This window comes from Centrocercus urophasianus, unplaced genomic scaffold (genome assembly GCF_019232065.1).
Source record: "Centrocercus urophasianus isolate 14NV4802_14NV808 unplaced genomic scaffold, USGS_Curo_1.0 seq_15, whole genome shotgun sequence".
NCBI classification, from domain to species: domain Eukaryota; kingdom Metazoa; phylum Chordata; class Aves; order Galliformes; family Phasianidae; genus Centrocercus; species Centrocercus urophasianus.
In genome coordinates, this window is record NW_024884697.1 from 907,008 (window position 1) to 923,268 (window position 16,261).

At 40.4% G+C, this 16,261-nt stretch overlaps 1 protein-coding gene across 2 annotated transcripts in view; it reads right to left on the reverse strand.

Moving 5' to 3' along the window:
- EXOC4 (exocyst complex component 4) overlaps positions 1-16,261 on the reverse strand; it is a 397,972-nt gene that overhangs the window by 366,268 nt on the left and 15,443 nt on the right. For both annotated transcript variants that reach the window (XM_042815485.1, XM_042815486.1), the window contains exons 2-3: positions 11,324-11,513; positions 8,093-8,287 (exon numbers count right to left, since the gene is read on the reverse strand). In XM_042815485.1, coding sequence (XP_042671419.1) covers positions 8,093-8,287; positions 11,324-11,513 — 385 coding nt within the window. The remainder of the gene's footprint in view (positions 1-8,092; positions 8,288-11,323; positions 11,514-16,261) is intronic.

Here is a 16,261-nt window from a genome sequence, read left to right on the forward strand (position 1 = left end):
TTCAAAGGGAAAGAAGCCTTCCATTTTCTAATGCCTTCAACCGTACCCAAGCAAGGTGAGGGCTTTTTTTTTTTTTTCCTAAATCTGAAAAGAACAGAAAAAGAAGGAATAGAAGTGAAATATATTCTAATGACACACAACACCAATGCTTCTCATACAAAAAACTTACAAGTACTCTTCCAAACTTTCCAAGCTAAAATAATTATTTCAGCTTTACAATGCTCCTCTGGGGCAAACAAATAATGCTAATCAGCTCTGTCATCTGAGTAAAGGTACAGCATTCAAACTGAATCTTCAGGAAAGACTCAAGAAAGCTCATAACTTCCTTGTTTACGTCTGAATCACATACATGCAGCAGCTTAATAAAAACAAAGCTGCCTTCTTTGTCTTCCAAGCCTCGATAATGCAACTATCAGAAATAATAAAATCTGCCAATCATTAAAAACTAGGACAAAATAATACTTTTAAGTATAAATGCTTTGCACACATCAAACCTCAAATGAGACAACCCTGGAGATGTCATCTTCTCAATTCTGCTTTCTGAAGCCATTGAGTCTACAATGAGAAGACACTGTGCTAAGAGGGGAAAGACTTCAAGGCAAGAAGTAATGAAAAGCATTACTATTTTTGTAATTCTAAAGAAGGAATCTGAAGCAGGGCCAAAACTTAAATTCTGTAATGAAAAAATTTCTGTAGAAATCCAAATGAACAAAAGTCTCCTATTTTCACTGAAGGCATTAATTACAAAATTACAGCACTCTTCCACCGCAGCGTCTGAATTCCAGAATTGAAGAAACAAAAGGAAAGACTTCCTTTATTAACGTTCTTTGTTTTGGCTGAAAGGAATGCAGGCAGGAAATAAAATGCATACCAAGAATTCTGTTGCTTTTCCAAATTATTTATTTCACACCCGTAGTATCAGAAGAGATGTCACCACACCTTACTTTTAACTGAAAGCCTCTCCTCATCCTACACTAAAGAACACAGCCACATTCAGACAGAGAGATCAAACCATGTGCCCAGGGTTACAAACACCCAACATTTTCTGGGAAGATGTAATGACTCCAAATGCCACAAACTCTAGGGGAAACTGTTTTCAAAAAGGACACTTCCCATGGAAGCGGTGGAGACATCGACCCTGGAGGTGTTTGAGAAAAGGGCAGATGTGGCACTGAGCGATCACAGAATCATAGAATGGCTTGGGTTGAAAAGGACCACAATGATCATCCAGTTTCAACCCCCCTGCTACGCACAGGATCACCAACCAGCAGACCAGGCTGCCCAGAGCCACATCCAGCCTGGCCTTGAATGCCGCCAGGAATCCAGGGGCATCCACAGCCTCCTTAAGCAGCCTGTTCCAGTGTGTGTGAAAAACTGTTTGTGTGAAACACTTCCTCCTAATATCTAACCTAAACCTCCCGTGTCTCAGTTTAAAACCATTCCCCCTTGTCCTATCACAGTCCACCCTTGTAAACAGTCATAAGTGGGCATGGTGATGATGGGCTGACTGCTGGATTAGATGATCTAAGAGACCTTTTCCAATCTTAATGATACTATGATTCTTTGATTATGAGATGGGAAAGAAAAGGCCAAATAAGTAAGCAGCATTCCTTCCTTGGTCCTGAGAAAATATCAGAATCATTGCATCAACAAGGTTGGAAAAGACCTGCAAGATCATCCAGTCCACTGTACTGGGAAGTATTTTCATATTTAAGCTTCTTGTTTGACTTCCCCTTTGCAGAGGAAGCTAAATCCTTTGTCATCATGCACTGTTCTCCAAATATCTTACTCATGGTTTGTCTGTCCTCTTTCCTTTCTTTATGTCACGTCTCCATTTTCACTGCCTCAGTAGCTTTACAATCATTTCTGCATAGCATGTCTTCATATTAGAATGTCTTCTGACTGTATTCCCACCTACCAGAGCCCACCTGAAAAAAATAAGGAACTTTTGTAAAATGCTCTATTATGCAGACACTGGGGCTGATTAGTATTTCTAATTTAGACAAGATCCTGACAGAAGGATTTCATAACAAACTATTATTAAAAAATAGATTAATTAACCCTACAGATCTTAATAAAGGAGTCTCCAAAGCTGTGTAGAAATTCATTTAATACGTCATAAGGATGCAATGGTGAACTCTATGCTCTGAGTGGGCAGTATCCAACACACATGAAAATGACCATTATGTTAAATACACTTAATCGAATGCAACAACAAAAACAGTCACTCAGGTCTAGAAATTCAACCAACTGGCAACAATGCAAATTGGCACTAGGACAGCAGTCAGCTCTGAGAAAAGCCCAATGCTATTATTCACTTCAGAAAGGAACAGGAGACATTATTCTTCCCTTGACAGAAGGAAACTAAAATCCTCCTTAACATTGAGAAAGGAAGAAAAGTCAGTGTTGGAGTGTTCCCTGGCCTACTTCTTGATAAACAAATTACTCCCTCTCTTCAACTTTCTACTAATTTAGACAATTACAGACAGGCTCAAGGAAAAGGATGTGCTCCTGGGTAAAACCAGACACACATCGCTTCCTAGCTCTGTAACATAACCAGGTGTGATATCAAGCCAAAGTGAACAACAGTCAGAGGGCTCTTTACTTCCTCCTTCTCATCTATTCTTTGCTTTCTGTCATTCTCTTAATAAAAAAAGAATTCAGCTGGTATGACAGTAATCCTTACTCTTATCCTACGGATCTATTTGTGCAGTTTCACATTGTTTTGCTACGTGCTACAATCCTGCACTCAAAGGAACTGTACTCTTACAATAAGAAATCAAGTTCAGAGTAAGCATACCATGGTCTATGGGATTTAAAAGTTGTTTTTAAAAGTCTATATGCTTTGACAAAGCGATATTAGCTCATTAAAATTGCAAAGCTGGACAGTTAAAAGCCAGGCAATGCAAAGAAAGTAGCCTAAGCAATTTTCATTTAATTGTGTTATGATATGACCTTTAATTACTTGATTCAACAACATTTCTTCCTTCAACTGTTTTCAGCATTTCATCTCTTAGACTATTTAAACAAATGAAAATATAAATTCCTCCCTATGGGTACCTCATGGGTCAAAAGTAGAGCCAGAACAATTAGATCAACACCACGGACCTCTGTGCTATCTGAGTTAATTAAGAAAACTGTAGTCGCAGCATACTGCCCTTCAAAACATCACCCAGTGCTGAAGGAAACTAGCCAAGAACCTCTAAGCAAGAGCCCTTCAGTCCTCACCCACTGACCATTCTGCTGTGCCCTCTTCTTCAAGATTTGACTTGACTATAGGCTTCTGTAGCCCAGATCTTCTCTTCCAGCCTCAGATGAGAATAATTCAGATTCCTGCCTTCCAGCAATTACAGGAAAGCCTCCAGGCCAAGTGCTTTATAAGTCAGCCCCATCTTGCCTCCATCACCAGCTCTGCTGCTCTTCCACTGAGACAGTGCACTGCCTTCTCATGAAGCTCCTTCCATGTTAGAATTCCTCTCTAAGCACTGACTGTGCTTCACAATAAGGACAAAACACAAATACACGTGTGCACCTGCACTCAATTGCCAAATTGAAGTGAATTTCACTTTTAGCAGTGATGCGAGTCACAAAACAGATCCTTTACAGATTGATGTACAAACTCATACTTCAGAAACCAAAAATACAAAAGTTGAAGATAACTGAAATGTTTTGTCTCAATCAGGAGTTTGGGGTGCTCTGGATCCTTTTAATTTCTCCAGAGCTTTACAGTTCAACAGAAGTCGGAACTGGAATTTCAAGACAAAGTGTGCAACCTGCAGTTATAGAACAGCGAACCCTGGCCATGCTCACAGGAGTGTGTATTATAAAGACACCAGAACACACAACGTGAACAAGTGATAATCAAAGCTCACCTGCACGATGTTAGACAAATATAGAATGAGAAACACAACACCAGCCTCTTAAAATTGTTGACTTCATACCGTCAAGAGATATTCTTCACATCTTGTTCATGCTCCTGGGAAAAGCTGCCGCTCTTATATTAATAATTCTTCCCAGCATTACTCAGTCATTGCACATTAGAACCAGCAGCTGGAGAGTTCTGACTGATAATGAAACCTGTAACAAGTCATCTTCAGCCATCTTTTCCAAACAATAAGGGAATTAAAATTTCAATTTAAATGCAGAGGTTTGAAACACGCTTCAGTGGCAAAATTACTTCAATTAATGTGAGAGGAATACAAAGAACAGACTGCAGAAATGCGTTGCAGCAACCAGAAATTATGCTATTAGCGTGCTTGCATTCACCTAACACAGCAACTGCAAAGGTCTAATTTAGACTGTACATATCACAAAGCTACAGGCAACAATATTAATCGGTGCTCCAATTTCAATGTGAGGGATACAAGCTCCTTGTCAGATCACTCTGTGCTTTTCGTAAGCCAGGAGCATCTGTTTACCTTGAGGAACAATACTGAAGACAAAGAGATCCATAAACATTCTGCATTTCTGACAGGTTAGTCATTATTTTACATAATATTCTTATCATAAAAAAGGAGAAAGGAATTATCCTGCAGCCAGAGAGCAATTACAACATCACAGTCTTGCAGAGGCATCGTTAAGAGAAGATGGCAAAAGCCAATGAGCCCACAGCCATTTTTGTACATAAGAAGGCTCCGAATGCAGGTTGGTTACTATTTCTTTGTTTCAGGTGAAATTTGTCTTCAAATGAAAATTTGAAGAGTAAACGAGCAGCTGAAAGCATTTAATTTTCACTCAAGTTTTCACTGCATTCCTGATTTAATAAAAATCTAAACAGTAGGTTCTTATATCATTATCAGTTGACTTCTTTAAAACAGATACTCCATCATGGGGCAAAAGTAATGTGATATACTACAGAAGTTTGTACTTCTAATACTGTCTGTATCGTGTGGGCTTGGCAAGCTTACCTACACATGCACACCACATTTACACACATGCATGTATGCATACACAGATACACCAAACTGCACACAATGTATTGCTAACTGTTAATAGCTTCTCACCCAGAGGGTGGTGACACACTGGAACGGGCTCCCAAGGAGGCTGTGGATGCCCCTGGATCCCTAGAGGCACTCAAGGCCAGGCTGGATGTGGCTCTGGGCAGCCTGGTCTGCTGGTTGGTGACCCTGCACACAGCAGGGAGTTGAAACTGGATGATCATTGTGGTCCTTTTCAACCCAGGTTATTCTATGATTCTATGAATACAACTCAAGTATGTATTCCAAAACATTTCTAAAACTCATGAGCATTACAAGTCATGTCATTTATCTTTTTACACTTCTTATCTTTCGTTTCTGATAGAAAGTGATTTTTTTTTTTCCTGCAATTTCCCACTGAAAAGAATTTTTCAACAAAAAGAAACCCACAAGCAAACTAGCTCAAGTCTATCAATAAAAGAAATTATCAACACTGGTTGACATTTCTACCAATAACAATATTAACACTGAATAGAAATGGATACATTACCCAACCCAGATGACTTACGGACTGGTAGGAAATATATAAGACAATAGTTTATATTTGAAAATAAAGGAAAATAAGTTTGAGAGTGTCCCTGGAAGATGGTTTTGAAAAAGAGAAAAGGGAAAATTGTGACCAGGTTACAGAAAGATGACTGCACCAGACGCCGCTTGAAAACAGAACATGGGCAACAGAAAAGACCTGGAAGGTGACAATAGGGTGAAATCAGGCGAGAAAGCGTGACAGTATCAACAAAAATCAAGATACGTTTACACAAGCCATCAGAGTAAATGAGGAGACTGCCTAATACAGTTTAGAGGTACAGAAAAAAGTCATATTTAAGGTTAAAGTAAGGGAAAACAGAAAATAAAGTAACAGGCTTTAGGAGTACAGGATGACAACGCTGAGATTTTCAGCTCTTCATCCTGTTGATGAATGAATGGCTTATTAAAAAAAAAAGTGAAGTGAGGCCCTGGGCAGCCTGGTACAGTAATTAAATGTGGAGACTGGTGGCCAGGGGGGGTTGGAGACTCGTGATCCTTGAGGTCCCTTCCAACCCTGGCCATTCTGTGAATCTGTGAAGAGGCACAGCTAAGACTGAAGTTGCGAGAAATGCAAATGACAGTGAAGTTAATAAAGGAAACAAAAGAGAAAGCAATGAAAAGTCTTCTTTAAAGCATTATTGGCTAAATATGAATATGAATATTTTTGCCTTCACTTCTGAATTACAGAATTGCGGAGGCTGCAAGGACCTCTAGAGATCTTTGAATCTAACTCCCCTGCTGATGCAAGGCCAGCTGCAGCAGGCTGCCCAGGACCATGCCCAGTTTGGTTCTGAAAATTATCAACAGACACTCCATAATCTCTCTGGGCAACCCATCACACTGTTCAGCCATCCTTGCAGTGAAGTGTTCTCTTACATTTAGATAGTATTTCCTGTATTTCAGTCTGTTCCCAGTGCCTCTTGTCTCAGCTGTGGGTACTGCTGAGAAAAGCTTGGCTGTTTTCTCTGCAGCCTCCTATCAGATCAGATCTCCACATTTCTTTTCCCAAAGTGAAGCAGTCCCAGTGTTCTCAGCTCCTCCTAATAGGAGAGATGCTCCTGCTCCTAAAACCATCCTTCTGGCCCTTTCACCAGCCTTGCTTCATAAAGTCCTTTCCTCCTGTACTGAGGATCTCAGAACTGGACATGTGTCAGGAATAGATACAATCTCTCTCAAACGTTTGGTTACTGCAGAAGATAGTTTCAAGAAATAAAGGACTGGAGTCTGGTTAGGAAATCTGCTTGTTAAGTTTACAAATGTGTCACGGTTCTATGTTCTTTGCTTTTTTGGGGTTTCAGTATTCCACATCAAAACATCATGTAGTGTACAGGGTATTAAAGTGTCACTGCCCCAATCCCAGCTACCTATCCCTGTACATTACAGCACTCACGGGATCTGGCCCTTCCATGCGGGGGAGGCGCTCTCTTGCTGCCTGGCAGTGGGTGCTGGAGGTGCTTTCCTAGCCGTTCCAAGCTTTTCAGGTTTGACTCAGTCCTGGGAACTCTCTCTCTCATCTTGTCTAATTTATTCATCTCAATTTCAATTAAATTGTATATATTGTGTTGTCTTGTATTCCGATATTATAGTAACATTAGTTTTCCTCCATAAATTGTTGCCGCTGTTCTTTGCCTCTCTTCCTTCCTTCCCATTTTTGTGAGACTGGGGTGGGGGGGGGAGGGCAGAGGCCTGTTGCCCCTGTCATGGACGTAGATTGATCTAGTCAATTCCATGACAAAATGAAAGAGACATTTAAACAAGTTCAGGAAAATTGTCTCCACCACAGGACTGGAAATGGAAGGGATGCTTGTAGAAGTGGTGGAAACATAAAAATACTTGAAGGGAGGGAGAAAAGAAATAAAATAAGCTGCAGGTAAGGAACGAGGATTAAGAGTCCTGGTAAAAGACACAGAGGAAGACAAAAGAAGTAATCACACCTGAGTAGTGAAAGATGGTTTCCTGAGTAATGACTGATATTGTGAGTGCATTCTGGGAGATGAACTTGGAAAGAAATTGCATAATTATTTCAACACTACTTTTGTTGTGGAAGAACTTATAAAATATAAAGAATGGTGACAGCACAGGCACCTGGGAAATTCATTTTAACAATATTTAAAAGATAGGAAAGCAGGAAGAGACATGTTAGCACACAGAACACTTCAGGAGAAGACCTAAGAACATTTGGAGAGATACATGAGAATGCTGAATGAAAAAGAAAAATTGCATAGAGAAATACAAAGTTCCTAAAGCAGCAGGAAATTCTATGTGCAGATCAAATGGGTAAAGAAACAACTGGTTATAAAAAGGATCAGGACAAGCAAGCAGGTAAAAACAGCTTTGAAAGTACAAAATAAAAACAAGAGATAACCAAACAAGATCAGAGACTGTGACCCAAAGTCCAGCCAGAAAAGATCAAAACAAAAAAACAAACGGAAACTTCAGTTAAAGAAAGCAGCAACTGACAAAACAAGTAGGAAAACAAAAAGCAAATAACATAAAAACACAAATGGCAGATCTGCCTGCAGATGATCAGACAGCTGACCAGGATATTTACACTGAGTATCTGCCCAGGACAAGGTATGACATCTTACCAGCATGTCTGTTGCATTGAGGTAGTGCTTGCTGGCCATGCACTGCTCCAGCTTCTGTGGCACTTGTTTGATGTTCTCTATCTCATCCAGCAAATTCAAGACATGTTTGTGTTCAATTCCTTCAATCCACAACTTGCGCAGCTCATCCCTCTTGCAATGCAGCAGCATCTTGCATGACAACAGGTTCTCCTTCACCTACAAGGAATGTGTCAAAAGACTAATTAAATCTGTCCCTGTAACTTGCACTTCTAACACAAATCAGCCCTTTCCCACACCTACTTCATTAGGAATTCCAAAAATATCATGAGACAATAAGAATTTTCTTTAAAATTGCTGGTTATTCCTCTAGCTAAAAGAAACTGGAATTGTTTTCAAAGTGAAATGTTTTTAGTATAAGTTTTGTACTATTAGTGAGAAGTTAACTGAAGTATGATAACACAAATAAATGCAGGATCCTATTAACCGTGACCAAGGACTTATTTGCACTTCTGCAAAAATCATTTCAGTATTTTTGCATACAACAACAATCTAATTTGCAGTGAAAGCAAATCAACCACTACTAATTTTTCTGCTGTAAACATTTTCCATCTGTCTATTGAATCTTCTGGCACACCCCTCCCTTCCTTCAAGTTGCATGTCAATTTCTTGAAGCCTAATTGTCTGATGGTACAATCACTTTTCCAATACAGCAATATCGGGTTTGTTTCTACAAGATCTGGTTTCAATGAAACAAATAGCTGTTGGGATACAACGCAACTCAGCATTTCTACTACTTACCAAGGCTATTTTGTGACCTATTTACCATTTGCCATTCTCAGTTTGAGCCTCATACCATCGTATGTCAGACGCTTGTTGAACTGGCAAAGTCTGTTCTTATTCCATCCCACTCTTAACAAGAAGCAGCTTTTCTCATCCATACTCCTCAGTCATATCCATAGCCTATACTCCCTGCTTTAAGGTTCTTCTAGTAACCTCTAATAAGGTCAGTACAACCTAACTTTTCTTACATAATATAAATCAGTCACATATTAAAACATGGAAGCATTTAACAACACAGCTTCACACATTGCTTTCACACTACTCTCGTTTTCGAGATAAGTTTTGAACAGTCAGGCTTCAGTCTTCTCTCAGGAACTCTCACTGAATTACACATGAAGAGAGACATTGACAAGTAGGCCCTATTTTTTAAACAGCAAGACTTCAAAGTACTCCAGAAATCCCACTTCGATGCACCTTGTCCACATAAAGGCAGTTAGCCTTTAGAAGATGCCAAACGCACAGACAGAGCAAAATACAGACATTTGGTAATTAGATATATAGGGCAGCCTCTAAGCAGCCAGAAGAGACTGACTTCAACACAATAACATGATTCTTTTCAGAAAGACATCGCAAAGTTTAGTGCTGAAAAACCTACAGACCAACAGAAAAGCTGATGTAAGAGTGTTACAACTTGCCACAAAAGCAAAGGGAAACTAAAACGCACAGAGATTTCATTTTGGACATAATCCCTGTTCAATACCTTAATTAAAAGTGTTTCACTGACCTAGCATACCATCAGCAGTGGATTGCTGTTACACAGAGCAAAACTGGGTCAAGTACAATTGTGGGGTTAGAAGGAATCTCACAAGACATTCCTACATCTGTCCTTGCATGAAAGATGATGAACTATATCTACATTTGGGAGCACAGACAGGAATGAACAGCAAGTCTTTAAGAACCAACCTTCTTGTAGCAGGTCTAAGTGCTTCCCCTTTGTAACTCAGTTTTACAGGTAACACTTGTAAAGCTACATCCCAAACCAAGCCAAAAGCAAGCTGTTCCCAATAGGTATTCATGCAAGAACTAACTACAGAAGGCAGATACGCAGAGGGATCTGGACTACCCATCATTTCCACAGTTCCTAACATAAGTAAATGCCTGTGCAATCAAAATCAAAAGTCTGATAGTATAATACAGACTGATGACAAATCAGATCTGGGGCTTCCCATGAGCTTAGGACAAAGCTACTGCAATACGTGTTGCCCAAAACTAAGAAAACTTAAATATCAAAAAGTCCTCCACCTTCACAGTCTTTCTCCCAGGCAGGACCAAAAGGTCTCCCCCCTGTATGTTTGTTTTGACCTCTGCAAAGCTTAGTATACTGTGTGAAGACATGCCACCTGTATAGTTTACTTCAAGTTTAGAGCAATTCATCTCTGCTTTCAAAGTGCTGAGCTTTGTACATAAATCCTGGAATGAAACTCCTACCTTCGGAAAGCATCAAGATGTCTCATTCTCTTTGAAAATGCTAAATGAAGTTTAAAAGGCAGAAGGGTCAGTATGTAGCACCAGAAGGGTCACAGCCTACTGTTCCTAAGGCAATACTGTGAAAGGTTCTGAGACCTCCTCAGAGCCAGAAAAATAAATAAATAAATGAAACAATTCTAGTGCTTAGTTTGCAAAGTTCAGGTGAGACAAACCACGTAGCAAATAGAAGACAGGACAGGAGACCAAAGAATTTATCTACTGCTACAGTAATCAGAGCTGGAAGGAGAGAGCAGATGGAACAAGTCCACAACAAAGAGTTATTTATTCACACACTACTGAAGCGAGTGAGCACTCAAAACGCAGAAATACACAGGGGCACAGAGTTCATGTACATTCACACAACAGAACTGAGTTTGGAAATAGCACCAAAATTCATATTCTCTGAGGAAAAAAAGCAAGCTGATTCATCCAGACTACTCAGGAGGTTGTTGGAGGCCAACATAGAAAGACATGAACAGATCAGATTGAAAGGTGTTAGCTTAGCAGCCCTTAAACTTCAAAAACCTGACAGCAACTTGCCCAGACAGTAAATGGAGGGCACTGCAAAGCTTTGCTCTTCTTATCCTCCTCTAATTTTTCTCTTTAATTACTTGTATTCTCAAAAAACAGGAGATCCTATGGAAAATACACTGGCATTAAGACATAACCTGGGATCACTGCATTAAGACTGGATGCTCTGCTCCCAGCCACACCACAGTTCCATCAGCAGCCAGCAATGCTTTCTCAATTCAATTTTTAGTTCACTTAAAGATGATGACAAGTAGCTGGGAAAAAAGGTGAGAAATGAGAGGTTAAAACGTGAGCACGTGTTCTACCACCAATAAGGGAACAGAACTCAGGAGAAGAAGTCGCATACGTTTGTACCAAGTCTAGAGGCTACCAAGGGGATGCAAGCAGAGCAACACACGTAAAGTCAGCCTTCACCTGTTTGATTTTGTTCCGGGAGTTGGTGATGCGCTCTGTGATGCTCTGGTAGGTGCGAATCGCAGTGGTGAGCTCAGTGTAGTGCTGGACAATGAGCTCATCCAAATCCCGGTCACATTTCTCATAAGCTTCTTCCAGGCGGCCCTTCTCATTCTCCCGGTCCTCAACATCATCACTGGTAGACAGAGTCCTAAGGATAAAAAATTCAAATGTTTTTCAATTACTGATCAGGACAAGAAGCTTCTTCTTAAGATATTCACCATGTACCAGAAACCAGTCACTGCTTTCAGCTTAACATCACCAAGTTATTTTTTCTCCTGCTAAACGTCTGTGTGGTGACCCACAAAGAGCAATGTACTTCAAGAAAGTAAAAAACAAAACGATTGTTTTATCCATTCCTGGACTTTCAGATGCTTGGGAACCTTTTTTTTTTTTAATTAACAATATTACTGCATTTATGAAAAGGGAAATGGATGTCAGTTTCTGTATGACCATGGGCACGGTATAGCATCTAAAATATATTCCCATTTATAGCTTACAAAGTGTTATGAAGAATTCTATTTTAGTAGAGACAAAAATCCACCAAAAGCCATCCATGCCTTCCAACAGTCAGTGTGTTTTCAACCATTATATCACTGCAGTGAAAAAGGGTAACAAACCCTTCTTTCTGCCAGACACACCTGTTTAGCCTTTGAGTAGCACCATCCAGCAAGAGTATTTATATTTACTTAAATCAATATTATCTAAGACTCCAACTAAGATAATGAAAATGTAATCAAAGCAGCAAGGAGGACAAAAGGACAAAATTTCACAGAATCATAGAATGGCCAAGGTTAAAAAGGACCACAATGATCAACCAGTTCCAACCCGCTGTTGTGTGCAGGGTCACCAACCACCAGACCAGGCTGCCTACAGCCACATCCAGCCTGGCCTTGAATGCCTGCAGGGATGGGGCACCCACAGCCTCCTTGGGCAACCTGTTCCAGTGTGTCACCACCCTCTGGGTGAAAAACTTCCTCTTGATATCTAACCTAAAGTTGGCACCACTCCAAAATCCCCAGATTTACAGAAGGATTAAGAAGTTTTGAACATCTACTTGCAGAAATTGAGATGCCTTCAAAAACAGACCCAGCAGAGCATGAACACAGAGGCCATTATCTCATAAAAATTACCCAAGTTCAGACTTCTACTGAGCACTGGCAACACTTCAAGATGGTACAGTATATAATGGAAAAGTAGATGAACAGAAAAGCAGAACAGCCAGAGTATGCAATCCCTTAGGCATAGGAAGAAGTACACAGCCCAGGAGTGAGAATTTTTTTTTTTCCTAGATTTTTTAAGCTATTTCAGTGGAGGAGGTGAAATAGGTTGAAGGAAACAAAAACAAAGCAAAAAAAAAAAAAAAAAAAAAAACACAAACCCACAACCATTGCTGAACTGTTGCTCTCTCTACTAGAGTGCTTTTGTTTTGGATTTGTTGAAGCAATGAGTTCAGGCAAACTCAAACCACCACCTCCTACTGTCAGTAAGAAAATACCAACTTGCCTTCAGTAATGGCCACTTGTTGTCTGCAGTTAAGTCAGAAGTTACAAGGAAAGTACTGAACAACTATGAAAAATAAAGCACTGAAGGAGAGAAACCTATTTTCTTAAGGGGCATCTAAGAGTATCTTTAGTGACAAACCAAGGAGTTCCTACTATAACAGATTTTTCTGCATTCTTGACTGACATTAATAGCCAGAACTCAAGTGCAAAATCTTGTTTCTTTCTTTACTTTTATCCGGGACAAAACACTACAGACAAATGCTCCCTTTCTCTCGAAGTCAAAGGAAACACACCCAGAACTTCCAGTTCATTACTCGTGCTTCTCTACAAAGAAAAACAACAGGCTGTGCCACCCACTCAAGGGCTTCATCTTGAAAAGAAGAGGGGGAAAAAAAACAAAAAACAAGCCATTTCACCAGAGATCACGATCCCAGAAAAAACAGCTAAGAAAACTCAAATGAACAAGCAAATCTGTACTACCAGATGGAACGTGGCACAACAGGAGGATGAGTACACTTGTCCAAGTCAACTACCAAGAAGGAAAGAAGAATTAAAGCCACAATGCCTCCTACAACGCTCTGAATGGTAGTGCACCTAAGTGGTGTATTTTATTTGACACAATTCTAACATCTTTACCCTTCCAGAGGGCAGTGGCAGAAGGCCTGAATAGATACCATATGGAAATGAGGAACCAAGTCTTCCCTTTGTTAAGGCTCAAACTATCAGTGTAGGTTCTTCACACCTTCCCTCCCCTCCCAAATACAGAGCTGCCATAGTTACAGGTGATGAGGGAGCACCTCTGCTTTTGTACAAGCAACACCTAGAAATGAGCCCTGCCCTCCCTACCCCCCCATTCACCCTCCTCATTCAGAAGGACTTAACCTTTCCCAATGCATAAGATTTACTTGTGGTATTTAGAGCACCATATTTCATAGTAGCTACAGAAAGGGAAATGCTTTCCTGTGTTACTACACCAAGATTCCATTCTTAGTTATGCCTTACTGTTTTCTCAAAGCTATTTCAATTAGCTTCTACTGCATGCAAAGCATTTTAATATCATGCAAAAAGGACCTGAAAAGAAAGAAAGAACAGTGATAGAGTGGTTAGAAAACAAAACAGGAATTAAGAAAATTGGATTGCAGCCTATGCTCTACTGCTGATATCTAATGCAGAGCACCCCCCCACTGCAGCTTTACACAGCTCTCTACTGCTACAGAATCCACTTGGAAATGGGAAACCCCTGCCTTGCAATGAGCTAAGAAGGAAGATCCGTTTCTCCATGGCCATTTTTCTTCCCTACCTGGCGAACGCACAGCTTTGGTTCATCAAATAATGGAGCTGCAACTACATGCACTGAGTACTACTGAAACAGTGCAACACTTAGCAGAGGTCATGTAATCACTTCCAACAAATTAATGTAGGAAGATGTGCTAGAAAACAAAGCTAAGCATACAGCTAAAGCAACAGAATACACAGTACCTGGGAGTTTGGGTTCAGACTGTAACAAATGAAAAGAAAGCAAGTAAAAGAATGTGTTCAGCTTTCAAAAAGCTCATCATTTAAACCACAACACAGCCAGCAGTAGTATGTAATATCAGTACTGTGAAAACCATTAGTAATCCATCCAAAAAAAAAAAAAAAAAGGGTAATGTGAACACTGTGGTCTCAATGCCTCAGTCCATTCATTCTGAGTTCAGGAACCTCAGCAGCACATATTGGAAAAGCAGCTGCCAAGGTCTTCTTCTACACTTCTACTTCTCTGGAAGCACAAGCTTCATACATTCAAGTCACCCAGAATTCAGCAAGATGAGAGCAAAGTAAAGGACTCTCTCTGCTGCCATGCAGAACTTTGCTCTGTCAACAGCTTGAGCAATGGCTGCAGTTCTGGTCTGTTTTCAGCTGGCCTTGAACACACAACTGAAACAGTGGAAGTGATGAAGCAGTTGTTCTCCCTGTTAAGGCAAAGGCTCTTCAGTTTGGAAAAGACTGAAAGGAGATACATATCTGATGGGTGCAGAACTCAGAAGTCATAGATTAGATTGGAAGGGACCTTAAAGATCATCAAAGTGAGGCATATTATGGAAACACATCACTGAGCAGTGTACTGCTAGCACTATGGCAGTACTTACTGAAACTCAGAGATGCCTGTTTCAGACTCACCTTGAGCACTGGGTGCAGGTTTGGATACTACAATTTAAGGACATAAAACCATCAGTGTCTCCAAAGGAGGGCTATGAAGATGAGGGAAGGCCTGGACGGGAAGGCACGTGGGGAGAAGTTGAGGTCCCTTGGTTTGCTCAGTCCAGAGAAGGCTGAGGGTGGACCTCATGGTGTCCTACAACCTCCCTAACCCAGCAACCACAGACACCACAGATGTACGAGGCACCAGGCACCTCTAAGTGGCCAGATCTGAGTCTCCTAACATCGTGTATTGCCACTGTTTGAGGCCAACTACTGAGCTACTTAACCACTAATCTGTCTCAGTAGAGCATTTATTTCTTCTTATCCCTGGAAGATCGTCGCAATTTAGATCACCTAAAGCTGAGTGACATTTTGGAGGAGCTGGAGGTGAAGTTACCCCACTCCTGTGCATGCATACACAAACATGAATGCACCACAGGCCAACACGGGACCTGCCCTCCTTACCAGGATATTTCAGCTCCCACATGTAAAGAAAAGACAGCAGTGATCCATTCTGACAAAGTTCCAGGTTAAACCAAGGTGCTACTTCATGTCAGGACAGGGATCCCATCCACACGAGTTTGCCTCAAATAACTGCAAATGATTTTCTTAGAGATAAGCCAGAAGTTAAAAATCACAACCCAAGATCCAAGTGGAGAAAAGCAATAGCAGAGACTCCTTTTTCATTTACTTTACCGAAAGACCATAAAGTTTCAGAAGTTTAAGGTTTTCATTTCAGCAACTGTCACTACAGATATCTGGATGGACAGCTGGGGAAACAGAGCATGTGTGATCCATCCTATGATCACGTACTGAAGAACCATCAAAGAGCACTCACAGAAAAGCAAACTCAAGAATACAGATTGCAATATAGTAAGAATCTGAAATGAAGCTGTTTTGAGCCACATCAGAAATTACTCTGCTATAAAACTGAGAATGCCTCTTCTCAAGTTTTCAAAAATCCATATTAGATTTTTTTCCCCCACAAAATAACTTACATGTTTGTGCACTCTGGTTCTAAGGTACAAATTTCTACTACATATTTGCAAGAACATTTTCAATTGCTCATAGCCAGCAGCAAGACCTTTCTTCTCTTCTTCTCTGGTTACAGTGCCAATATGCTGAGCCTTAATTTTACCTGCTGCAACCAAAACCAACCACTTTCTCTCTACTCAAGCAATTTGTTACCATTTATTCTTCTTCTTTAAAAAAA